Raw genomic sequence first — 27020 nt, forward strand, 5'->3', positions numbered from 1 at the left:
TCAAGATGGCTAATGATCCTGCAACCCAACATTAATATCAATACATACGTCTGACATCCAAAACACGGTCAAACCAACGCCACAGATATATCCACTTTCTCCTCTTGGGTGGAGTTGTAATGGAAGCCTTTGGTGTGTATTTTAAAGTCTCAGAAGATTAACAGTCATCCAAGATTCCAAAGTAATACATGTTTAGAAACAAATGAAATACTAACTTTTAAAGATATTAAATTCACGGATAAATACCGACCGATCATTGAAGACCTAATCATAATAAACTCCTCTCAGGTGAAAAAAAAATCAGAGAAAATTTATTGAACTCAGTTAACATTACAAAAGTGGATCATACAAGAAATCATATCTTTGCACAATTATATAGAATAAACAATAAATTCTCAATGCAAAATAATGAGAAAAAAATCCAAAGAATTAAACGGGAATTAAAATCAGCATTTGGGAAGATCCAGTGGAGGAGGAAGAAGCTTTTGATTAGGAAGCTTTCCATCTAATACCAGCCAAGCCATCTTCAAACCCCAGCTCGTGTGAACTTCCAGATGACAATGCATGAACCATACACCTAATCATATTTCATCACCCAAGAATTAAATATTAACAAAAAGAGATCAATTCTATATATATATATATATGATGGAAGATGTGAGTTCTTTTTGCAAACATAAAAATTCTTATGTAGTAGGTGAATTTTGAGTGGTTAAAATCGTCAACAGACAGTTTCCGCCTAATTAAAACTTATAAAATTTTATGGCACCTGGATTATCAGCCAAGAATCGAATGGCCACCCATCCTCCAGCGGGAACTCCAACTGTATTTCTCTCAACCGGGTCAACAAGATTGAAGTTTTTCGGGTCATTTTTGGGGTCATAATTCCCGAAACCTTGTCCCACAACAAAGAAGTTGAATCCATGGAGATGGAGAGGATGGCTCTCAGCTCCAAGAATGCTCGTATCCTGCATTACCAACTCCACGCTCGTGTTAAACTTCAAAACCATCAGTTTCGTCCCATTGCTCACCATGGTGTTGTTGGGAGGATTCCCTGTGTAGTTAAACCAATGTAATGGACTGAAAGGGAAATCAGGGCTGTAAACGCCTCTCGATTGACCGGTAAAATGGGCCTGGAGGAGTGCAGTTGTTGGCTGTATAAAGGATATGTTGCTCACAGATGCTGCAAGTCTTGTTCCATTCGGGCCCTGGCAGGTCTGGTTTCGACCACACGGGCTTGTCCCTAATCCTACCGTGAAAAAGAAGTGTTGGTCTATTTTTTGTGGGACGTTGGCTGGGAACTGGGGTGTGGCTAAACTGCGGAGCCTTTTCGAGAATTTTGATGTGAAAGATGTGTCGTTTATAGGGCGCAGAACTGGTTTGTATAGGGGAAGTGTTTTCATTTGGCCAATGGAGTGAAGGGCCTTGGATTCGTATTCGAGAATTCCAGAAACGGTGGAGTTGTCAAACGTTGCCGGGCCCGTAACATATGGCCTAGCAGCCATTTGAAATGTGGCTCCTGGAAACTTCGGTTTTGTTCTTAAAAGAACATTTGTGGTCTGTCCAGGGGCAATTAGAATGGTGTTCGTTTTGAACGGTTTTACGTAGACTGCATCCGCATCCACAACTGTGAGGCTGTGGTTCGCAATACTGAAGAAAAATTCATCATTTAGTGCAGCGTTGATCATACGGAGGAGGTACGTTTTCCCCGGCCGAACCCTCAACTTGAACGTGTCTGTTTGAAAAATGAGCAAATATGTGATGCAAATGTAGTATATATACATTCACAATTCTTGGAATAAAAATAGAACTTGTTGTCAGAAGTCTTTACCTTTGGCAGAGCAGTTGTACAACGGCCCGGGAAGGCCGTTGATCGTGTAGGCATCAGAGACGTTTGGGGCGCCACCCGTTTGTATAGCTTGACTGATAATCGCCTCAGTATCAGCGTTAAACCATTCTCCTGCAGTTCAAACAACAATCAAGATAATGGTCACGCCCCGAGCCTACCAGCCCAAACAAGAACATCTCTATGTATTACACTGAATTAGCAACTATTTTTCATCCGTGCGTGACTACATGAAAATGATCAATCCAAATTGTTGTCAACGTGTTCCATTCCACAATTGAAGATAACATTTTCAGAATTTTGACAGATACTGAACTGGTAACATGACAAAACCACGGCTAAAGAAGCAGAAAATTGTCTGATGAATTTATTTTTGATAGTTACCAAATATGATAGGCACTTCCTTGTATGGTTTTTCAAAAGGGTAAGGCACATTATGCTTTGGTAGAATGATCAAAGGCCCATATAGAGTCGATCTTAGCCACGAAATGTGTGCGTGCCACCAAAGGGTTCCACGTTGGCCGACTATGGTGAAGTTGTACACATAGCTCTGCCCTGTTTGAATAGGGCATTGTGTTACATACGCAGGCCCATCTGCCCATCCGCTACGTAGCTGCCTAATCCCATGCCTGCCGTATTTACAAAATACCTTAGTTAGTTCAAACTAGAGGATTTTCGCATAAATCATAAGGAAATAAGTCAGTGAGCTGAGATTAATGTTATACCAGTGGATGGAGATGTTATTTGGGATATGGTTAGTGACTTTGATGAGGAGACGATCGCCCTCCCTGGCTACGATTCGAGGCCCTGGAAACTGCCCGTTAACAGTAACTATGCTCTTTGTATGGCACAATCGTGTGACGTTTTTCATGGTGATCTGTATAACATTCAAGAAAATGTGAACATCCACGTAACCAACGGTGAAGCAAGTAAGCGAGTAATAGCTTACAAAATTAAAACTCAAAATAATTTAAGAAAACGTATTCTTTTGTTTCCAAATACATGCTATATATAAAGTCATGTAAGTTTGTAGGAAAATTGAAAATGACAAGGGCGATCATCCATGCAAGCCCCTCGTGTCTCAAATGGCATGTAACATGCAAAAATCGAGAACAAATTAAGGTTAGGAACAAACTTTGAACTCATAGTTTCTGGTGATGGCTTGTCCGTGCTGAGAAAAAAGGAACAATGTGACAAAACCCACCAAGAATTGGATAGAAACGAGGAATTTAATTTCTGGGGCACCCATTTTTGGTGTAGTTTCTGGGATTTTGGTACGAAGTTTATAAGCAAATAACAGGGAACTAGATTTTGGTTTGTTTGGGTGGTATTGTTGGAACAAAGCCACTGCAATTATGTGGAGTTTATTGGGATGGAGTGCTTGGTTGATTAGGTGATACCAATCGGATAAATTTATAGAGATAGGAATGGAGGAAAAATGTACGAATAACATATGGGGGGAAATATTTTCTTTTTAAATTTTTTGTTTTGTTTTGTTTTGAGAAATTATGGTTGGAGAACAACATTAGAGTGGTGTCCAAGACAATCTTGTTCTGTTTTGAACCCCTTTCAATCTCTGTCTCTTAGCTTCAAACTTATATCATATGTATGCATAAATTACACAACTAGCCCTTGTTTTATTTCATTTGGGAGAATACAAACCATTTACATTTTCTATTTTGGTGTCAAATGTTGTAAAATATGAGGATGCGCCCATTTTGATCAAGTGTCCGAAAACATAATCAATCGTGAAAAAAAAACTCGTCTGAAACATTTTATGTAACAATTTTAATTAATGAACTGTAATTTTTTCAACTTTTCATAATCAATACACGTATTATTACCCAAATATTACACGAGATTTCTTCTCATGAATTGTAAGGTTTGGAACATAGATATGCTTGATGACAAAGCATGCAAAAAAGGAGGCATGAAGAATTTGATTTGAAGCTATACAACATTACATATACAGTAATATGGTATTTTTTTATGATAATTTTCATGGAAGACACGTTAAGGTGGTGGAGAAGATCAATTTGGTGGCCAGGGAGTTGTCACTCTTTAGGTATTCAAATTCTGAAGTTTAAAACAACGTAGGAACGAGGAGTAGGACAGCTTTATTTAATGTTTTTTTGCCTTCAAGGATTTGAAATTACGGCTTATACATATACATATACATGTACATGTACATGAGTGTATATATATATATATATATACATATGGTCAAACAAAATGAAATTTCATTTTTAATTTATATTCGTTTTTGTATTAAATAACTTGTATTATGACAAGAATAGATATCCAATAAGGACATGATTTTGTATCCAAATATTCTACCCTTAATATTCTCTCGTACAGTTTTCGATTTTTTAAGAATCAACAGATCTTGACAAATTTTCCTTGGTTTTTTATAAGTAAGTTCACAGAATCATTTTTATCCTCCAAGACCAAAATTAAGAATAACAACATGATGCAGCTAAAATAAATGATTCGCGTAGACTGCATACATAAGATCCGACTAATTAGTAATCGGTCCACTTGGCCAGTAAACGAGATTACTTGGCTGGTAAACGGATCCACGTAGACGATATACAGTTAATTTGAGGGGTGTCACCTGCGTCATAAACACTCGTTTAGTGGGCGTCAGGTGGGTTCCCGACGTAGACACGCCGACGCTCAAGTCAGTAAACAGTTCAAAAAAAACTCAGAGAACTAAAGAACTTTTATAAAAACGAGAGCATACCTTGAATTGTGTGGGAGTTCCTCTATTTATAGATTCTCATGAGTGCTTGATGGGCTTGGGCTTTCGCAAACACAATTCAAATTCCGGGCCTCAAAAATGTTAAAACTAAATAAATAGGCTTATTAAATTGGGCTTATTCTTATCAATCCAACAACTAATTAATTGAGTTGGATTAAATAAGTATATTGGGCTTGTACCTATCACAACATATATTTATAAATTTATTCTGCTTTAAAATACATTTTCGTCAATGTGATGGACAAATGAATTATGTGAATTCCGGAATGTTTGAAATTAAGGAGGCCGAAGCACTTGCCATTCTTGATGCTATCTCATGGACATTGGACAACCTTTCTTGAACTTCATGACATTATATTTGAAACCGACTCAAAGATGGTGGTAAATGCGATCATCTCAAAGACTGCTGACTACATAGAGTTTGACTCAATTATCTCCAGTTGATGTAAATTTTCGAAGCACGTCATTCATTCAAAATTCGACATGTTAGAAGACAAGTAAATATGGTGGCTCATTCTCTTACTCGAGCGACCACATCTTATGCAAATATTTTTATTATTATTCGTCCTCTAGATATATTATGTAATTTCATTTCCCACGAACAACCCTTGATAAATGACATTCTCATTTAAAAAAAAAAAATTTGAATCAAACTCTTTGCGAAAAATCTATGTATAATAAGCTAATACATCTTATTTTATAATTCAAAGACATTAACCCTTATTATAAATACTCGGACACATTTACCCATTTCGGTAAAAGATTTTATATCTGATTTTTAAAAACACGAGATAAAAAATCCATTACCCTTACCCAATACATTTTTTTTACAAGGTTGATGCAATAAGCCCAATAAGAATGGTAAATTGAATAATTATTATGATACATTAATATTATTAAATCTGCAAATTTTGCTAGTGTATGCAAAATTTCCCTATGGTGTAGGAAAAAAATAATATGAAATTAAAAGTTTTCAGTAAATGTGGGATAATTAGATTATTCTCCTTAAACATATTTTCAAAATGAAACAAATCATTCATCAGCATTAGACTAGTTACTAAACAAATACTATTTTTGATAGTAAAAAATAATTTATTTATTTTTCACCAAATTACCGAGTTGCAAAGGTTTTGAAAGAGAAATGATACAAAGAAAGATCTAAAATTAAGTAGATCTAATTTAATATTTTAAATATTTGTGGTGATAAATTATCAGTTATCACATAATTGTGAAATTTTTTTTCAGGTTCAAAAATCTTTTGACGATATTCATAAATGTAAGTCGATGTCGAGTTATCTTATATGGTTTTTTTTTTTTACTTATGATACTTTTATCAATATGATAAAAAAAAAAAAAAAAAAAAAAAACTTAGTCGTATATTTGATGGATCCAAGAGTCGGATCCTTTACTCGGGTATTAAACGTAAACGGTTCTTTACTCCAAGTTCTCCAAGTTACAAATGTCTGCAATGGGGTGCTCAAGTCCTTCCCTGTCACCAAAAATGGGTACAACTGCAGATCGAAACGAACCAGTTTCGTATCGGATCATAGCCGAAGGTATGTTGTTATACTCGGATCGGGTCGTATTTGTACCCACCAGTTCATGAGTTTCTTGACCGAGTCGACTCGATAGATCCACGAATCGGATCCTTTATTCCTCTTCTGGATTCACGCCAAATTCCAAAGGAGATGGATCGACGTGTTCAAAGTAATGGATAAAAAAAGATAACATTTTTATTTCGTCCCCGTGTCATTCTTGATCCCACCATATTGCAATAAATCTATAAAAATAGCCATAATTTTCATATAATCATTCATTCTTTGACCACACCAATGGCTGAGAAAGAAGCCCGACTCGACGATGCCTCCGACAAACTATCCGTCGACCCGCAATTTCCACCAGGTATCCAATTTTCTTGGTTGCCCTGTTCAAGATCCATAACTTATTAATTGGGTTTCTTTTTCTTTTTTTTGGTTTTGATTTTCAATATATATATTTTTAATCTTGATCTTCGGGTTAATATGATCAGTACGAGGAAGTCATTCACGTGGGAAAACATCGTGGGATGAAGTGGTGGGATTAACAGCAGATGAAGCAGAGAGGAAGATTAAGGAAGATATGGGCGACGGGATCCATATTCACGTGGTTCCGTCCGATTCGTTTGTCACCATGGATTACCGAACGGATCGGGTCCGGATCTTCGTGGATTCCACTGGAAAAGTGTGTAGCCCACCGAGGATTGGCTAGCCATTTACATGTACTGATGGATGCACTTCGTAATATCACTGTTTTCTGCCTTTAACTTAAATGTTGTGTACCCGAATGTCTACTTATCATATCTATGTTATAACTGTTGTCACAAAACTTATTTTCCATATTAAGCTTTAGTGTTTAATTCAGAAATCAGAAGGGTATGCATAGATTTTTATATAATTTTTTTAAATCCTCGGTGTATCATATCCTTGTTCGAATATTTAAGTGACCACGATAGTGAGTTTAAGGCCTCGTGTATCACTCAACATATAAAATTTTCAATTTTAATCATTCTTGATTCAGCGTGGAATGAGACGACGAATGATATATAATGTGATAATGGTAAATTATTAGATATTGACAACATAAGGATGTATGTCTCAAATTCGAGTTAACATTTGATGCAAGAAAGAGGTGATGTCGTATGTATTTTGTTTGAGTGAAGCTTGCCTTTCGAATATAAAATCATTATAGATTTGTATATGCTATTCTCACGACTTTGAGGTGGCTCCATGGTCAACCCACTACATCCGGTTTCTTGATTTTTCAAAAGTTGTACATCATTTCAAAAATAGAAGATTAGGATGACAAAAGTCAATAGTTGGTTGACCACCATCAGTTTGTTAATTTAGGATTTTACATCCCATGTAACATGTTCCCATCATTCATACCGAGACACATAGAAACCCACTCCATTTGCGCGAGGGAAGGTGGGAGTGCACAAGATGTAGATCATCTGTTGTTGCAGCACGGAAAAATCCCCTTCTTTTTTGGCCCTTTATTTTAGTTAGAAAACATCCGGATGTCGTTTGAAGAAAATTTCATCGAGTTTGTGTTCAGGCACTGGTCAAGTACTTTTTGTTTGAAAATCTTTTGTTGTAGTCCACTCTAGTGTCCATTTTTTCAACAGAAGCTTCGATCCTTTTTGTCCTTGAGCATCACCAAGATTAGTAGGTCTCATTCATGATGTCAATTTTATCCCACCATGTGTGAATGGTGAGACAATTCCGACTCCGGCCACGTGCTTTGATCGAATGCTTGCTCCCTAACACACGCAAGTTAAACAATATAGGAGACATAGTAGTTCATTTGAATAATCGAGTTCGAACATCAGAATTCGTGAATTATGTGGAACATATGGATGATATGATGAATAGAATCTTGGCTTTTTTACCATCCAATATACAATAAATTTGCAAGGACTACATCAAATTGAGGCGCTTATCTAGCTTTCCTTAAACTATGGATATGTAGAAAAGGAGAAGTGGAAATAGAAGTAACCATGGATGTAGAACTCTTATCCACATCTCCAGTAGCCAAACCTCCAGTAGAACTAGTTGTCTTGTCAAACGAAGATGATGGATACGAATACAAGTAATTTTCAAATCCTCCCTCGATGTCACTACCACCAACCCCCCCAGGTACTTTCACGATCTCTGGCATTTCAATCTCATGTTCCATGTAACTCAGAACCTGTCTCATACTGGGTCGTCCCGATTGTTCGTTACTTGAACACATCAGTCCCAACTTAAGTACCATCAATACCTCATTCTCATCAAAATCGCCCTTCATTTTTTGATCGACCACATCAAGAATTCCCCCTTCTTTCCATTTCTTCCAAGCGTAGTCCACCAAGACTAAATCTTCTGGATCAGATTTTGACTCGATTGGCCTACGCCCACACACGACTTCGAGTAATAAAGCCCCAAATGCAAATACATCAGAACTTGTGGTAGCTTTCCCTGTTCTTGAAAGTTCTGGTGCAAGGTAACCCAATGTGCCCACCACTCGTGTCGTGCTTGGGTTCGCCCCATGATCATATAATTTCGCCAGTCCGAAATCTCCAAGTTTCCCATTCATCTCACTGTCAAGTAACACATTACTAGCCTTAACATCCCTGTGTAACACAACCTGTTCATATCCTTCGTGCAAATACAATAAACCATAAGCAACACATTTGATAATCTTGAATCTTTGGTTCCAACTAAGCACATATTTTGGCTCATCAAACAACCACTTATCCAAGCTTGCATTCGGCATAAATTCATAGACTAAAAGAAGATCACCGCCGCATCTGCACCACCCCAGAAGCTGAACTAAATTCCTATGGCGGAGCCTGCCGATACTGGAAATTTCAGACACGAACTCACGCACCCCTTGTTTGGATTCATGTGATATACGCTTTACGGCAACTTCGGTTTTCGGATGATGCAGAGTCCCTTTGTAAACTCGGCCGAATCCTCCTGTCCCGAGTAGCTCACTGTCCTTGAAACCTTTTGTGGCCTTCTTGAGTTCTTGGTACTTGTACCTGTGTGGGCCAATTTCAAGCTCCCATGATTCTATAACCTCCGTATTCTTGATTTTTTTAACCAATAAAATAGCAATCAAGATTGAAGTTAATACTAAAATCACAGATCCCACCACAGAAATGCTTACAATCAGGGCAATGGGTTTTTTCTTGGGTCTCGGAAGTGAAGGGAGAGAGCCTAAATCCAATGATTTGGCTTCTCCATTAATAGAAAAGCTCCAACCCAAAACATAATGTGAACTTGCAAGCAAGCCAGTCGAAGCAGAGAATCCCACGTACATATTCTCTTCAAGAACTGGAGAAAGATCAACTTGCATAGACAAGAGAGGAATTTGGGGTTTAAAAGAAGATGGCGAAAGAGTTACATTTAAATAACTTGTGATCGAATCATACTCGATCCACACAAGAATAGGATCCCCACCCTTGAGATTAAGATTATTTTTCACCAAACCATCACCAAAATAAGCAGCAGCAGCAGATGCATTAGACACCATGCTGTTGAAATCGATCCCAACGTGGTTATCATTAATGTCCCCGAACTCAAAATCTTGAACCGTGTCGAATTCAACCGCAAATATGTGGTTGGACGAGTTCCCAACATCGCTGGAATTCATCAGGCCAAGGTATTGGCTCGGCAGAGACGTGTTCAACTCTTTGGAAGGTGAAATCGTGAAAGCCATGCCATGGCCGCCCAGTTTTGGGTACTCGGGGTGAATGGCAAGGGCAAAACAGGTGGAGAAAGAAAAGACGGTGCCGGTGGTTGAGTTCTTGAGCTGGAGCTGCGTGGGGTAAAAGGCGTGACCTTTAAATCTGGAGCTCTCGTTGGTTAATTGAAGGATGCCATTTTCTTCTATCAGTGCCACCCCATTTAAGCTTATATTGGATTTTGAATCACCGAATCCTGTGTATGTAAATTCAACCACCTGGGATTGAGATCGGATCGAGAAGAAAGTTAAGGAGAAGAGGAAAATGAAGAAAATGGCCATCGCAGATCGAAGCAGAGTAATTCAAAGCTCAGATTAATGTCTGAAATTGGGAAGATAGTGTTCTTAACATCGTAACTGGGGAAGTGGAGGTGAGATTTTAATGGTGTTAGGTAGAATAATATAGATATATAATTATGAATTTGACAAAAATAGACCACAGTCCGATATTCGTTCACTCCACTTGATGTGATTGGACTCCATAAAGCAGCCAATAAATCGGTATTGGATTTATTTTATTCACAGGAGATTGAATAATCTGTTGCTATTACATAATTGCTAATTTTATAGTTCTGTTCCAAATGTATGGTGCTTACTTTTACCTGAGTGGAATATGGAAAATTTTTCAGTTCGTGAACATGGTCAAAATTATTGGCATATCTCATCTTTAATAATTCTTGGGCTGGGATTTAGACGCAAGGGACAAAATTGTAGGTGAGCGAGCCATATTGTGGTTTGTACGATTCCTTTTTATTGTGATTTTGCATCTTGAAAATGACATATTAAGAAAGCGTAACGCCCATTGGATTGACAAGTTGATTTTGAGCTGTATATAATCTGTGGGTTTAAGTGGATTACGGGTTAACTTGGGTTGAGAAATTATTGTTGTAACAGTAGTTTGAACACTAAGTAAAAGAGACATGGAACTATTAGGAGTTTTAATATAAGATACTTTCCCAAAACTACGTTTAGACACGAACAAACCAAGAAAAGACCCACTCTTTTGAATCGAGATTCAATGTCGAATTTGGATAGTAGTTTAAACTCTCTTCAATTTCACTGACAAGCTGTTTAAAACTCGGTGTTGAGAAAAAAATGAAGTAGATTGCATTTGGAAAAGAAAATGAATCGAAAATATATTTAATTTCTCGAAATTAATTCCTTGCTCGTTCTCAATTTTGAATCAGATTATAATTAATAAAGCCAACTCCAAAAGAGCATGCAGCTCGAGCTCGACTTGAAATTTATTGAGGTTAGAGATGCGCCTAAAAGTTTTTTAAACTCGAGCTCGACCAATTTACCGGCCTAGGCTCACGAGATTGGCTGCATGTTTAATAAGTTGAAAGATGTAACTTACACAATTGTATTTAGTTTAGACATAAAATTTTGGGAAAGCAACAAATTTAGTTAGTTAAGTTATTATGTTTTCTTTTTTATCTTCTAAATTGAAAAAATTGCAATTCAGTCTTGTAAGAATCAATAAAAGGACGTGGACAAATTCAAGATTTGCTGCATAACAGTTGATTATTATTTTTAATTAGTAAGTTGAATTTTCGTTACAGAGGAAATACACAAGAAACTAAGGTGCGTGCCATGCATCAGAATGAATGCAAAAAATGAGTAGAATTCTTATAATCAACCTCCCTTAGATTTCTTCCCCTAAATAACCAACCAGTCAAGGTTCGCGTCTAATGACAATCATATTCTCAAAACTCCTCTCCATCTGCCACTTCCCCGTGTTGCGAGCAACAGGTGCAAGCCAACCCAAACCAACATCTCGGTCACGGGTCATGGCCGGCAAAAAATCGTCTTCTGCACATTTCATGTTCTTGCTAAGCTTCGTCCTCGCAAGAACTTTCAGATTTTCGGGCAGCAGTTTGTATAATGATTCACGATCCATATGATCAATAGATTCAGTTGGAACCAAATAATAACGCAATGCGAGTCCCAAACCACCTTGAGTTAGAGGTCCTGCAGAGTGGAATAAACTCTTTTTCGATATGTTTTCAATAGATAGAACGCTATCTCTTGCTCATTGAAGAAAAGGTTCGACTTTTGGCTGTGAAACCTAACAAGAGTAGCCGTTGTAACAGGGCCGGAATGGGATGTGAAACGTTCCTTAACTGGTTCAATCATGGATATATCTGTTTGATCTTTAAAGCAACCCATGTTTTGGAATGAAAAAGAGGTAAGATGCAGGGAATTTTGTTTAACATGAACTGTAAAATAAAAAAAATAAAACGATTCTTATTTTTCATAAAACGATTTCATGTTTTATCATTAATGATATATTTTAGTAAAAATAAGAAAAATTATACTAAATATAAAAAGTGGACTATACATTAGACAAAAACTTGTTGAGACGGTCTCGCATGTTGTTGTATTTTGTGAGACGGATCTTTTATTTGGTTCATCCATGAAAAATTATTACTTTTTATGCTAAGAGTATTATTTTTTCTTGTGAATATCGATAGAGTTGACCCGTCTCACAGATAAAGATTCATGAGACCGTCTCACAACATGTCGGCTCATACATCTAATAGAATTTCAAAAAAAAAACCTAAATAGTTAAAAGGTGCAGAGTATTAAATATATTTTGTCACATACTGTTTATGGGATATCATATTAAATATATGTGCATGCTATCCATATATACATGTATATAAGTGGACAATGAAACAAAATATATGCACTCACACACATATATAATAATTAATAATGGGATTCATAGGTTAAATGTTTAATTATTACATCTCATTGTTCAAACCAAAAATGCCAAGAAACAGGACAAGGAGAAGGAATTAACATAAATTAAAAAAAACCCGAAAAATGATCTCTAGATTTCAAATCATCGTTCTTACATGGAATCCGTCTGTACATGTGAATTCAAGTAAAACTTATAATGTAATTCTTATTCTTGCTCAATTTATTTTGGTGTTACCGATTCCCATGGACTGCAGTCTCTAATTCTGACCCCTATCGTGCCGTCTACATTATCTGCCGCATTCATTATCTCCGAGCATTGTCTTCGCGGTGCCTGATTTGGCCCAAAAAAAACAGAAAGAATTAAACAACAAATTTTGATGTAACAAGGGAGAAACATGAGGATTTTAGCTCACTGTATGTTACATAATCCTAATTTTAGCTCACTATTTTGGTACATGTAGATTTTGATATATCCGAATGGATAAAATTTGTTATTCGTGCACAAGGTTTTGTTTATAATATATTTAGACCGATTTTTGCAAACAATTTAAATTTTAGCTGACATGTTAACAACGTACGTACCTTTCTCCATTCTTGAGGATCCAAAAGCGCTGCAGACACATTAAAACCCTTCACCAAATGAGCCGCCGCGTAGTTTTCCCAGTTACATCGTCTCATCGGATGACTATTCTGCCTCCTATACCAAGTCAATGTAGTTCCATTTCCTAATTCTTTCACCCCATCGAAATAAAAGATAATGGGTCTCTCGCAGATTCCCAAGTTCAATACTCGGGTATTAAACGTAAACGGCTCTTTACTCCAAGTTCTCCAAGTCACAAATGTCTGCAATGGGGTGCTCAAGTCCTTCCCTGTCACCAAAAATGGGTACAACTGCACGCTGTATCCCCATGAGATCGAAACAGACCAGTTTCGCATCGGATCATAGCCGAAGGTATGTTGTAATACCCGGCTCGGATCGGATTTGTACCCACCGTTCATGAGTTTCTTGACCGAGTCGACTCGATTTGTGCCCGGAAACAAGGGCTGTACATAGTCTAGATGGTGTAGGGTGACCAGAGGTGCCAGCGGATGAGCCGAGAGTAAGCCGTATGGACTTCCCCTAATATCTATCTGCAAATCAAGGAAATAATTTTAGTCACATTATAATTTTCTTTACAAGTAATTTCATGATTTTAGATTCTTATTTGAATTGATATTGGTAAAATATTAGAAGTGTAACCTTGACTAGCTCCCTGAGTTTCCAAGAAGCCAGGAACAATGTTAATTTTGATTTTTGATCATAGATGACTGTTTTCTTGTTTATGTGTGGATATATACAAATATTCCACTCTTAATTTTGTTCGTTAAGATTATTCAATGCTAAGTACTAAAAAAAACAAAAATTAACGAGTACTAAATTTTTATCATTCGAACTATTACATCAACCAACTGTTATGATGCATCAAATGTGATTTGACTATAATGTAAAAATCAGACCATTAATTAATTAGCTACGTAACATATATAACAATAACATAAAAAGTATTATAGCATTAATGTTGCAATTTAGAAATCCTCACTCATATTAGTTTTGTGCATTAAAATCCATGAAAGAGATTACTTCATTTAATATTTGAAACTCCCGTGCTCTAAAAAATATTAATGTGACCCCAAGACCTTGTGATATTTGCAATACAGAAGATCTTACGTGGATAACATAATCAATAATAATTTTGAAAAGAAGAAAATCTGCTGTTTTTTAGGTGTTTCATTTATCACATTTGATTTGATACATAAAGTATAAAATATATAAAATAAGTAAGATAAGATTTGCCAAACAAATTAAATTGTAAGATAATTCTATACATTACGAAATGAGATTTCCATTTTTTAAAAATGATTATCTAAACAAGATCAATTGATCGGAACAAAAACTGAAAATAGCATCTCTGTAATTCAAGGAGGATCAAAGATTACCTGATGGAAACCGTCTTCTTTGGTTAATGGCACCCCAATCTCACTCATGCAGCCCCCAATCTTCTGATCAGACCCGTAAAAATCAGCATATCTATCAATGCATCCGTCCAAGATCCTCACCAGCGCCGCCGCCAAGGGGTAGCTCACGGCGAACCCGCCACCGCCGTACCCCATTGTATAAGAATGCGTCAAATCTTGCTCGACACTCTCGGAGTTGCCACCGATATAATACATTTGATTATGATCATATTTATTCAGTACATTCACCAAATTCTCTGTAAAAAAGACTGTGTCATCGTCTCCCATGACAAACCACCTCACATTGTCTAATCCTAACTCGAAGCTCTCTTTAATTATACGCGCGATGCGCACGGCCGACCGGGTGCCGTACGAACACGTGTACTTGAACCGGGTCGTGTCCGCGGAGACTTTATAAGGCGGAGAAGTTGCGAGCCACGGCCCGTCTCCCTTCGCGGGTTTCTTGTCGAGCCATACGAAGCCGCGGTGAGTGCCTGGTCTCCACCAGAGTTCACAGTATTGGCGGCGCGTGCTCCATGTCGCAGCTGAGCCACCGATGCCGAAGAGAACGTGGGAAAAGTTTGTTTTTTCTTCGGGTCCGCTGTTGATGGATTCGTGGTGAGATTCGTATATCAGAATTCGATCGCATTCCGGGCATGGGACAGGCGGTTTCCAGCTGGGCAATACGGAGAAGCAACAGATGGAAAATGCAGTGAAGAAGCAGATTGCTAGAAGGCCTTTCATGAAAATGGGGCTGATGAAAATGAAATTGGAGAGTGGAGAAATGAGATTCTTCCAGGGTTTTAATGATTCTCCAGCTTTGGTTTCCGAAGAATGCATAATTTTATCGGCCCCTTAAAATTTGGAAAGAGTTTCGCAAAATCTGGAGAAGAATTGAAATCCAACCGAAATCTTTCGAATCTCTGAATATTTATCAACTAGTTAAACTGATCTTATACGCTTGATCATGCGAATAAATTGAAAATTTTGGATAATGGAGCTGATTTTCGATAAATCTTGATCGCTTTTCCTTAAAATCTCTGGTCGGAATTGATTTTAGTATTTGCATAGATCTATAATCTCCATTTATAATTTCATTAAAAACTGAAACACAATTAATGTATTAAATGTGAGTGCCTTTTATTAAAATCGTAGAAATGCTATCATTAATTTAAACATAAATATAGAAAATATGAAAATTGCTTAGTACCATCCTATTAACATTTATCACCTTTCTTAGCAAGTTTTAAAACTATTGTTGGATATAATGACTACCATTTTGTCTTGGTAATGTGGAAAATTATTGTTTTAATTTTCAAGCTTGCTATATAGTGAGTGAATTTGCATGTTTTTCAAGCTGCTATATAGCGAGTTAATTTCAAGCTGCTACATGGAATATTGATATTAGTTAGTCATGAGAAAATTATTTTTTCAATATTATAATTTTCATATTTTTTTATTTTCTTGTCCTGTTATTGCTCAACGTACAGTTTTGGTATACTAATTTACACCTTTTATTTTAGTTTTTTTTCAACTCGATGATGACGTGGCTCGGGGAAACGATGACGTGTCTTTGAATAATAATTATGTGACATCAAAAATTGCCGACTTTGCTGACGTGTCTTATATCACCAAAAATGAAAATGTTCAAGCTACGTGACCACAAATATAATTTTTTTGATATAAGGGCGGTAGTTTTAGGTATAACTGTCAAACGAGTCAACCCATGACTACTCGTCATTTGGCGGGGTGGGGTGAGACGCCATCCTTATGGACTGAAAATCTCCAACCAAATCCAACTTAAAGTGGGTTGTGGATTAGACAGGCCGGCTAGCGTATTGGCCCATAAAAATAAAAATAAATAAATCATTATAATTAATCAAAAATTTAATTTCATAAATAATAAATTTTTATGAAAAATATTAATAAAATTTTAAATTCTTGATTTAACATATTTATATCCTATAGAAAGTAAATAATACAAAAAAATTCACAACTTTTATTAAAAAAATAAATATACCACCGTAAATCCATAACGTAATTTCCTGAGCAGTCAAATGGTGGGTTGGCCAAATGACCCGTCCTGCCCAATGGCAAGTTGTGGAGGGTTATGGGTGTGTATCTGTCTTGCTGGATTCGCTATTGGTCCTTCGTGAGTGGGGACAGCTTTCCAAGACACAACAAATTTAATTTTATTGTATTTATAATTTTGAATATATGAAAAATTTTCAGTTGGAATTCTAATTTGGGGAAAATTTTCATGTATTAAAAAATAAGATTAGTCTTAATTATATAGTATTTCAAGATATTAAAGATTAGATAAGTGATTGTTGACATCTCATAATTAATAGTGAGACATAAGCCTTTAGAGAACTCGTGACCGAGCTTGAGCCTCGCTTGCGCATGCACGTCGCTGTGGTCACGTTAAAGATGTACTTACTTCACACGAATGTATTTTTGTAGAAAATCGAAACCGTAGTGGCTCGGAACGGTTCAATGATGTTTCAAATGGTCCGATCAGCATGTGAACCAAGTCCAATAGCGTTTACCCAAACAAATAAATTTCACCGTCCTTATCTAAAGTCGAAGAACAAACAAAAAAGTGTCAACATAAATGTTCCGAATGTCATGTTACGCTGGCCGATTATTTGTTCATCATCGAGTAGAATTATTTAATGATTATTATGAAGTAAGATTATTATGTAACGATTATATATATATCCCATGAATGAGCCCATCCAAATCCAGCCAACACCGGATCATGGGCTCCGGCCCATCTCTAGCCAAGGTTGAAGGCTTATTATATGCTCATGTATTCTCCTATAAATATCAGGTTTGAGTGTCTAACTCATGAATATTCACTATATTGTTTTTTCTGCAGCATCATTAGCTGCTCTTCCTTTATCCTATGGGAAAATTCGAAGTTTGCGTCTGAAATAGTGTCACTTGCTGAATTGTACCCTAAATTCTCAGTGAGTATCAATATATATACATTATTAACTATTTTATTTAGGAGTGTAAGGTGATTATGTTTAAAAAAAATTAAATTTTAATTGCTTTTTAGTTTTAAGAAAATAATTATACTTACATTTTCTACTTTCTCCCTTCAGTTCAGCCCACGTACATGACGTTACTATGCATGTGTAGATAGACATGTCAAAACGGGCTGGCGGGACGGGCCGACCCGCCACCCGCCGCAACCCGCCATTAGGCGGGGCGGGGCGGGCCGGCCCGCATTTTGGCGGGCCTCTAAATGGCCAACCCAACCCAACCCACCTTGGGCCGCGGGTTAGGCGGACCGACCCATTTATTTTTTTTTAAATAAAAAAAGGCTAAACATTATCGCAGTAAACATTGAAGAAAAATATATTTCAATCAAATAGTTTCATAAAATACTTAAAAACATTGAAATAAGAAATTAAGAAAGCATACAACATGATCCATAAAAAGCAAACTGATTAAACCAAACATGAAAATTGAGACATGGAAGAGAACATAAAGTCAAGGAAAGAGACAATTGTAAATTTTATAAAATATTATGTGTTCAACAATACACATAATTAGCAAACCTCCATCGAGTCCAAAAAATTTCACTGCAACTCGTCGGATTTCAAACGAAACCGCTATTGGGTTCACAAACACCTGCTATGCTTAAAATTTATTTTTAGATTCATGAATAAAATTTACAGAGATTCAGATTTTACCAGAGTGAGTGATGGAGGCGAGGCCCATGAGAAAAATAAAAAATAAATAAGATAAGAGAGTGATGGAGGCGCATGAGACTTATTCCAATTTTTATATAAAACTTAAAAATGTATAATTCTACATTAATTTGGCGGGCTTTGGCGGGCCAGCCCGCCCCGTTTGGGCCCAACCTGTCTTGGCCCGCAACCCAAACGGGCTCAACCCATTTGGCCCGCCTCCAGACGGGCTGCTATTTTATCAACCCAACCCGCTCAATTTTTATAGCGGGGCGGGCCGACCCGACGGGCCTAACCCAATTTGACAAGTATATGTGTAGAAGAACATCTCTTTAATTCCTATTTAATTTGTGATAATTTATATTTTACATATAAAAAAAATTACATATCATATAATTTGATTACATGGGCTTTAAATTTTAATTCCCTTGTAAATAGCTATTGGACTTGGGTCATTTAATTTCTTCCAGGTCCATTATCTTGAATGATTTATCTACAAAAGTGTGCCGGCTCGTTAATTGCAAAGAGCTTGCAGCTAAATTGTTTCTCAATATGAAATGTCTAGGTCTCAATTTAACATTCCTTTATTTTTATACCCAACGGTGAGACTATAATTTTTCTTGCCATAAATTTCTGAATCTTATATTATAAATTGGTCTGTAAGTTCTGCCGTTAGACATATATTATTACATCGTATTATATTATTGACAAAAACTTGTGTGAGATAGTCTCACGTGTCGTATTTTGTGAGGCGGATATCTTATTTGAGTCATCCATGAAAAATATTACTTTTTATGCTAAGAGTATTACTTTTTATTGTGAATATCGGTAAGGTTGACTCGTCTCAAATATAAAGATTCGTGAGACCGCCTCACAAAAGACATACTCTTTATTATTTTATTTTGTTTCATGTTATATACCGATACGTTTTTTCTTGATTCTTGCAACATTTATTTTAGAACATAAAGTTCCGTTTCTTTTTTCAAACAGCAGATGGTAATTAGAAACCTTTGCGTAGGCTATTTAAATTATATTCTTTGTTAGATTTTCGAATTTTGGAGTCAGTGTCTTTTAAAAGATTTATCTAAATTGAGTTAGACCAAAGTCAAAAATATCAAACTTTAATTCCGTCCTTATTATCTGTTTATTATTTAATGTTATTACAATATATATTGTTTTATTTAATCTTGGACGAATACTCTTTTGATCATATATATATACAGTGTGATTAATTAGTCTATTCAAGCCAATAAATAATAGATAATGATCACGGGAGTCAAGATCTCGTATCGCTGTGGGTACATTAAATATACACATACCTTTCAAATTACTCTATACTAAATAAACTACTTCCCGCAAGCTGCTAACTTCTGGAATCGATATTAATTACAATTCCTCTAATTCTCCATATTTTAATTGAATTCTTGGAACTGACAAATGCTCTACAAAGAGTATATATATATACATATATATATATATATATATATATATATATATATATATGGACACTCATCTATTATATGTAATGAAACATGGAAAAATTACACATCCAATAGGTGAGTGTCACATCATCTGTTCTTACATGAGTACGCATCGTGGGTGTCCAATTTATCAAAATTATGTGTGTGTCTATACACACGTACATATACATATTGCTTTCACTAAATTCCTCTGTAAACAGACATATCTGAAGCTCCCATGTGCACTACTGATCTGATCCTTTGCTTCAACTTCACTTAATTAATAAAATTTTTCTGCATTTCGTCAGAAAATAGTTAATTCTCATTAAATTCCTAAAGAAGACAAACAATAAGTACGTAATTGCATTAAACATTTACTTACACTCATCTTCGTTAATATCAAAGCAAAATGTCTGTTTCTATGTTCCAAATCAAGGCATCTGCGTGGTTGCTATTTATCGATCGAGTATTTGTTATATGCTGTCAATGTTATATGCTGTCAATGAAAGATCGATATTCCATAAGTTTATTAAACCCAAATACTCATCAATAATTGGGATATATAGCAAAGAATATAAAATCGAAACTAGCAAAAATATTTGAAATTGTGGTGAGGGATATAACTTGTAAGGAGACGCGTCATAGACGTATACTAGTAATCGTGTACAATACTCATTATCTGTGCATAAATTATTTTTTTTCTTTGAATAATATTTTCTGTGTTAATTCACTATAAACAATGGTTTTTATAATTTTGATGTAATTAAAAATAATTATGTGATTAGAATATTTTTTTTGTTGAATTTAAAATTTATTCATATTGTGTGTTGTGTGTATTCAATGTTTTGTGATACAAACATTGAATATAAAGCTTGAGAAATTTTATAAGACACGTTACCAACTTAAAAGAGAAAAGAAAGTTAAAAATCATGTAAGATATTTAGCTATTATTATTTCTACATCAGGGCTAAGAATATTTGTTACTAATTAATATAATTACAGAATATTCCACATTCTTGCTCAATAATTAATATTCATTAATATACTTTTTATTTATTTATTTATTTATCTATCTACTCAGGAAATGAAATAAAAAAAGAAATAATGCATGGAGAAAGAACAAAAGACGCCTAATTAATTAACCCTTGAGACTCAGTGATGCAACAATATTCTGTTATCGAATAGAAAAGGGTATGGTTAGAATACTTAATTAATGGATTGATTCCTTTTAGTTGGTGGCAAATTTTTGGAAGCATTGAGAAATTACAGAAAGAAGAAAAGTGAAAGATGGGACGACAACTGCATGGATTTATGCTTTGCTACAAACAGATTTGGTGATAATAATACAAAGATAAAGGGAATCCATGTTGTGTTGTATCTGACTTATTACTTGTACTTCAATATTCAATAACCAATCTGTCTGTGCATGTTTATTTTATATATATTAATATTGCTTTGATTTTAGAATGTCACTGGGGTATCTCAATTACTTCAATCCATGATGTATGTTTACCCATCACACTCTGATTCAAGCCCGTTGTACGATAGGTCCTTATAGAAATTATTTCGTATTCGTTTTCGTTTTTACGAAAATGTTAACAAGGGTTTATTATAAGCCCTTATAAAGCATTAAAATATTTTTATTTTCAATCAATGTAGGAAAAAAGTATCAGAATCACCCTTCTTTCAGAACGCGACGTCCTTATCGCAGCATGCCCCTCAGTCCACCAGCACCTAAAATTTAGGGATGGTTCATACAGGCTCAAAGGTGACTCTCGATTGTGATGTAGCATTTTGTCTCGCAGGTTCAAGATGTGGCTCTAATCTACGTAGAACTTTGCCATGTATAACACATATTTCTCCGTATCCATGCCGGTGATTGTCTCTTATACTTGTCTGTCACGTCCAGGGCCCGAACCCCAGGCCCAAGCTGACGCAACTGCACAATAAGCTCTAGAGATGGCTTTTCCAAGATCAATATATAATTCAATCTTAATAACTCAAAATCTACCAAGTTCGATAGGAACAGAATTTAATCAGTTTGTTTGGCTCAATGGATTTGATGTACCTGGATTTAGGATCCGTTCGTCCAAAAAATTGACTTTGCCTAAATAGAACAAAATGATGATTATAAACTCAAATCTAGCACATCATTAGGCTTTTTTTAGGGTCATTTGGATAAATTTTAACAAAAACATCATTGTAAATCCATTAAGGATCTTCAATTCCTTCCATTCCGTTATCCCCTTAAATCCAAATATGTACATTCAAAATTATATTCTGCCAACTTAACTTAGAGCCCACGAGTCAACAAGCAATTTAATAAACTACTGAAAAAAAAAATTGCTCTTACTCTAATCGAATCATAGCACAAGAATATCTCGATGCCGAGACTCTTGGGATGAGGAATTAGATTTCCTAAACTCAATTTTTATCTTAACATATACAATTAGAACTTCTTTACAGTATTAAATATGATATTCAATCTCATCTCTATCTCACTGACAATTTCTATGTATTTCTAATGAGTGAAACATTTTCTAATGAGTGAAACATTCAGGTTGCATTTGGATGGATGTATACGGTATTAGATATGATATTCAATCTCATCTCTATTCTCACCGACAATTTCTATGTATTTCTAATGAGTGAAGCATTCAGGTTGCATTTGGATGGATGTATTTGAAATCTCATTGATTTCGATTACATTTTTTGTTAATAATGAAACAATGAATGAAATCTTAAATGCATATTTTGTTTATTTATAGATAATTAGTTACACAAAGTAGAATAAATTTCAAATGTTTTTATTGGATGAACTTGAAATATAACATAAATAACCTGAAAAACTATATAAATATGGAATGTGTGAATTTGAAATTTATGTCTCGCTTCTCTAAAACTACAAAAATACATTTGAATATATTTGAAATCCACCCATCCAAACAGAACCTTAATAAAAGTAAATCCCTGATACTTAGTATACCTTTGAGAAAAGAGTGCGTACAATATATCGTTTCTCATATTTTCTTGGGGACGGAGATGGAAAATGACTTCAAAATAATTCAGGTATGCGTCGCCTTTGATTAAAGGGATAAATTAAAGCTCGTGATTTTTTTCTCATCTTGCAGCCACGGGAGAGTACAGGAATTTGCCCGACCAAATGTAACTTAATTCAAGTATATATTCGATGGAGAAATTTTGATATATGTATTTTTTCAAAAACATAACGCGTAAAATTCGAATGAAATAGTCGATTCACAGGGAGAAACACAAAATATTGAACAGGATGAAGATGCCATCTGCATCCCTTATAATCAACTAATATATAAGATCGAGTTTAGAGGAAATCTTCTGTCATCTTAATTTCGGCTGAAATGAACAATACAATTTAAGACAAGGTATGTAATTCTTTGGTTAAAAACAAAACCAATTAATTTGCAGCTAATTACTTCACCTTTGGAGCATCACCCAGCCTTAACTCGAGATCCAATTCCTCTACCGAAGCCGAATGCAGTTTAAATACATCTGTTTGAAATCTACCCTCTTTAGTACTCGATTGTTGGAAGAAACTCAAGGGCTTGGATTCAATTCTCTTCCTCTTACAACCGCCAACTTTTTCATCATTTGATCCATTCACATATGTTCCACAAACTTCCAAATCCAAACTCACTGACAAATCCACAGTAGAACAATCTTCTGTAGAATTTGGCTCGATTATGAAAGCTGATTTCTTTTCTTGGTTCTTGATCGAATCCAAAACATGATCTTTTTTATCTGTAACAAAGCTTGACCAAGAGGGAACAGTAGATGAAACCGTGGTATTCTTCAAATTTTGCTGGAATATAGGGGAAGAGAAGCAAAGGGATGATGTATCTTTTGTAGCAGGAGGTGATGCAGCCCCAATACTGATTTTTCTTGGGTCATCAGAAATTTCAGGGTTAGGGTTTTTGTACAACAGAGAACAGATTTGAGATGTGAAATTAGCAGAAACTTGATCGTTGCTTGAAGAAATAGTTGGAGATTGTTTCAATCTAGCCCTTTCTCTTCTGTGAACATTCATATGGCCTCCTAGAGCTTGAGCTGACCTAAACTCTCTCCTGCAAAAGCTGCAAGGATAAGATCTCGGTGGCCAAACACACCCTCCAAGTGTTCCAGCTGCATCAAATGCAAAAGCCTGCTCTTCCCACGAATCACCGTGCGAATTCATGGCCGCCGACGGAATAATTTGAGGATTTGAATCCGGTGTAGTTTTAACCCACATCAAATATCTTCTTGATTCTTCCGTTAGAGAAGAACAAGAAGAAGACCCAGCTAAAAGGCTAAGGAAGCTAGTGATTAATCTTGGGTTCGTAGGAAACAAAAATAAGGTTGTAATGAATGAAGAATGATGACAAATCTAAGTCTGAGTAACTGAGAAGATAACTAGTTTACATAGGTATCTAGGAGGAATTCATAATGAAGAAATGATTAGCTGAAAATGAGCAGATTTTTGACGAGATAGGCGTGGATGGTAGCCAATCTAACTTTGGCCGTTTCATGTAGCTAATGAATCTTTGTATTTTTGTGAGTATTTGAAGTTTTATTAAGGGGAGGGTGGGACCTAAAATTAGACACTTGATATTGCAATGGGGCATTGCATGGAAATTGGACACAAACTAGGATTGTACATGTGGATTGCATCATGTCTTGATTTGAATTTCGTTTGGTTGGTGTTGGATGTTATTCATACGTAAAAGGCGAATTTGACGTGCCAATTAGTAGGAATATGAATTTGATATGGGATGGATTTGAGTTCGTGATTGTGAATGTTGTGAAGAATCTAGTAATCCCTTTTATACACATTGCTTTCACTCTTTCAAAATTTACCCATGTAGAGATCAGTAATTCTTCAAGAGCATCCCTTAGTCAAGAGCCGCTCATTGTCCGTGTAATCTTATGAGACCGATAATCACCCCATTCCTCTTCGGTTCCGGGCGTCGCAATATACATTACATATCCGATCTAATTCACCCTAAATTTGTATTATTATCTATCTCAATTCGATTGTGAATATCATCTATTGATGAGTTATAAACTCTAACCATATATTCGTACACATAGTACACTACATATGCAAGATATATATATATATGTGAGATTTTTACGCAGTACTTAGTTGAGAAATATGCAGAAAAGATAATAGAGTAGAATTGGTCGTGTAGATCTCGCAGATATATAGTTGAGAAGTATGCAGAAAAGCCTAAGTTGGATATTCGTCTTCTAATAAGATAAATAATTAGATCTTATGAAATAATTTTGCTTATTTTACACTTTTGTATATTTTGCTGGAGTGGCAACATAACGTGAGTTATTACTGACATGTTTAACGTCATGTTAGAACCAACAAATATAAAAATTAAAAATATAAAATAAGTCGAGTTATTGTACTAAGACGTAAATTTGACCATCCAAATCAAATTTATAACGAGTAATGGGACGAAGAACGTTATTTTTCGAGAAAAAATCACTTTATAATTTCCAATAATCCAACTATAATATATAACAAATCAAAGTGTATTCATTCTACGTAGAATTTTCCAGAAAATTCGATAAACTTTACAGTCTATATATAAATAACTTGTGGAGACGTCCCATTGGAAATCACATGCCAAAGAAACGCATTATGAGTTATGACCTCATATGCCTCATGTGCGTTTATTGGAAGGCCATTCGACAAGTATTTAATTTTTATTTGAATTATTATATATAATATTAATTAGATATATTGTATAAAATTCGAAGCCAGCAAAGGCCCTAAATTACAAGATTTGGCAGTCAAATTGAGAATGCCACTGGCATGACTGAAGAGAATCTTTTGGATATTGAGTGTTCGCAAATGCTGTTGTTGTTGACCAAATGAATTCAAGATTTACACATATTCTGATTATTATTATTTTAGCATTATTCAGATTAAAATATATATATCTCCATGTTTTTTTAAAAATAAATTTATCACAAATACTCTTGTGAAACTGTATTACATGTTAATTTTGTTAGATTGATATTTTATTTGGATAATCCATGAAAATGTATTATTTGTTATGCTAAAAGGGTTATTTTTTTATTGTAAATATGAGCAGGATTGACTCGTCTTACCTACTCTAAATTTATATAGTATTAAATGTAATATATATGTTCCATTCTAAGTATTTTGTCCATAAATTCGGGTCTAATTCCTTCATGAAATATGTCGCTTAGCTTAAACTGTCATTTTTCATAGTTTCGTGCTCTTGCATGTTGATGTGGAAATATCTCACGACCCATGTTTCAAAAATTATATTTTTCTTTTCATAATCGAGTTTTTAGTCAAGGGAAATTCAATCCACGAAATAATTTGATCTACGGACAACATCATTGTGGTAAAGGTCGTAATGCCAGAGGAATCATTACCAATATCTCCTTGAAAATATTTTAAATTATATCACCACAAACATGTATTTTCTCCAACTACAAAAATTATGTGGAAAAATTACAAAATTAAGAAGAAGAAAATCTGAAGGAAGATTGGTTTTGAAGTACACGCGACAGTCCGAAGAGTAAGACGCAATTAATGGATGCTAATTTTTTTACCTATTATTCTAAGTGCCTAAATAATTCATGGTTTATTTTGTCTTTATTAGGACATTCTACTTTACACGAATGTCTTCATTCTCAACTTGTTTATAATAAATAAAAATTTCATGCACCCAAAAAAAACATTATTTTCTGTTTTTTTCACAAAAAAAAGACCAAATATGAAAGATTGACCAATTGATTTACAAATGCGAAATAGAATTAATGTTTATCGAATAGATGATTAATAAAGTATGATTATAAAATGTAGTTTTATGAAATTTTAATGTAGACGTGGATCAAGGATGTTTTCTAAAATTTCAATGATCATATGATACTTGTAGACGGAGATAATATTATGCACTCACAAAAAATAGTGTTAGGATCGGTTTTTCATATAGACAGAGACAGAGTTGTACCTGTGTTCGATGAGGCCTAAAGCGAAAATTTAAAAATGAGTTATTTTGTTTCTATAAATAATGCTAAAATTCAGTTAGCAGATAATAAATACACAAAAACAATATATTACACAAAAAACAAGTCAATAAATATTTGAAATAATTACATAAATAATAATTGTCTAGCTATTTTAGAGGAAAAAATTATATATCAAATTTGTATAATCCAGGTTTCGATCATTTATTTGTCAACTAACAGCATAGCTAGCTCATTTAGTCTATTTTGTGACATTA

General features: G+C 35.1%; 4 protein-coding genes across 4 annotated transcripts; all 4 read right to left on the reverse strand.

Annotated features, from left to right (window-relative positions):
* Positions 1-310: 310 nt before the first annotated feature.
* Positions 311-3225, reverse strand: LOC140839880 (laccase-17-like). Its single transcript, XM_073206864.1, has 6 exons — positions 2982-3225; positions 2572-2723; positions 2231-2475; positions 1832-1960; positions 770-1735; positions 311-577 (listed from the first exon to the last, which is right to left on the reverse strand). Exons 1-6 carry the CDS (start codon positions 3093-3095, stop codon positions 447-449), a joined length of 1737 nt encoding a protein of 578 aa, XP_073062965.1. The 5' UTR covers positions 3096-3225; the 3' UTR covers positions 311-446.
* Positions 3226-7944: 4719 nt separating this feature from the next.
* LOC140839881 (L-type lectin-domain containing receptor kinase S.4-like) lies at positions 7945-10301 on the reverse strand. The gene has a single exon (XM_073206865.1). The coding sequence runs from the start codon at positions 10152-10154 to the stop codon at positions 8082-8084; it is 2073 nt and encodes a 690-aa protein (XP_073062966.1). The 5' UTR covers positions 10155-10301; the 3' UTR covers positions 7945-8081.
* Positions 10302-12626: 2325 nt separating this feature from the next.
* Positions 12627-15413, reverse strand: LOC140839287 (uncharacterized). Its single transcript, XM_073205926.1, has 3 exons — positions 14556-15413; positions 13161-13709; positions 12627-12909 (listed from the first exon to the last, which is right to left on the reverse strand). The coding sequence occupies exons 1-3, from the start codon at positions 15411-15413 to the stop codon at positions 12799-12801; spliced, it is 1518 nt and encodes a 505-aa protein (XP_073062027.1). The 3' UTR covers positions 12627-12798.
* A 7579-nt stretch (positions 15414-22992) lies between these two features.
* On the reverse strand, positions 22993-24301 carry LOC140838010 (zinc finger protein 10-like). Its single transcript, XM_073204097.1, has one exon. The coding sequence runs from the start codon at positions 23996-23998 to the stop codon at positions 23183-23185; it is 816 nt and encodes a 271-aa protein (XP_073060198.1). The 5' UTR covers positions 23999-24301; the 3' UTR covers positions 22993-23182.
* Positions 24302-27020: the final 2719 nt, after the last annotated feature.

The sequence above is a fragment of the Primulina eburnea genome, chromosome 8, assembly GCF_022965805.1.
Source record: "Primulina eburnea isolate SZY01 chromosome 8, ASM2296580v1, whole genome shotgun sequence".
NCBI classification, from domain to species: Eukaryota; Viridiplantae; Streptophyta; class Magnoliopsida; order Lamiales; family Gesneriaceae; genus Primulina; species Primulina eburnea.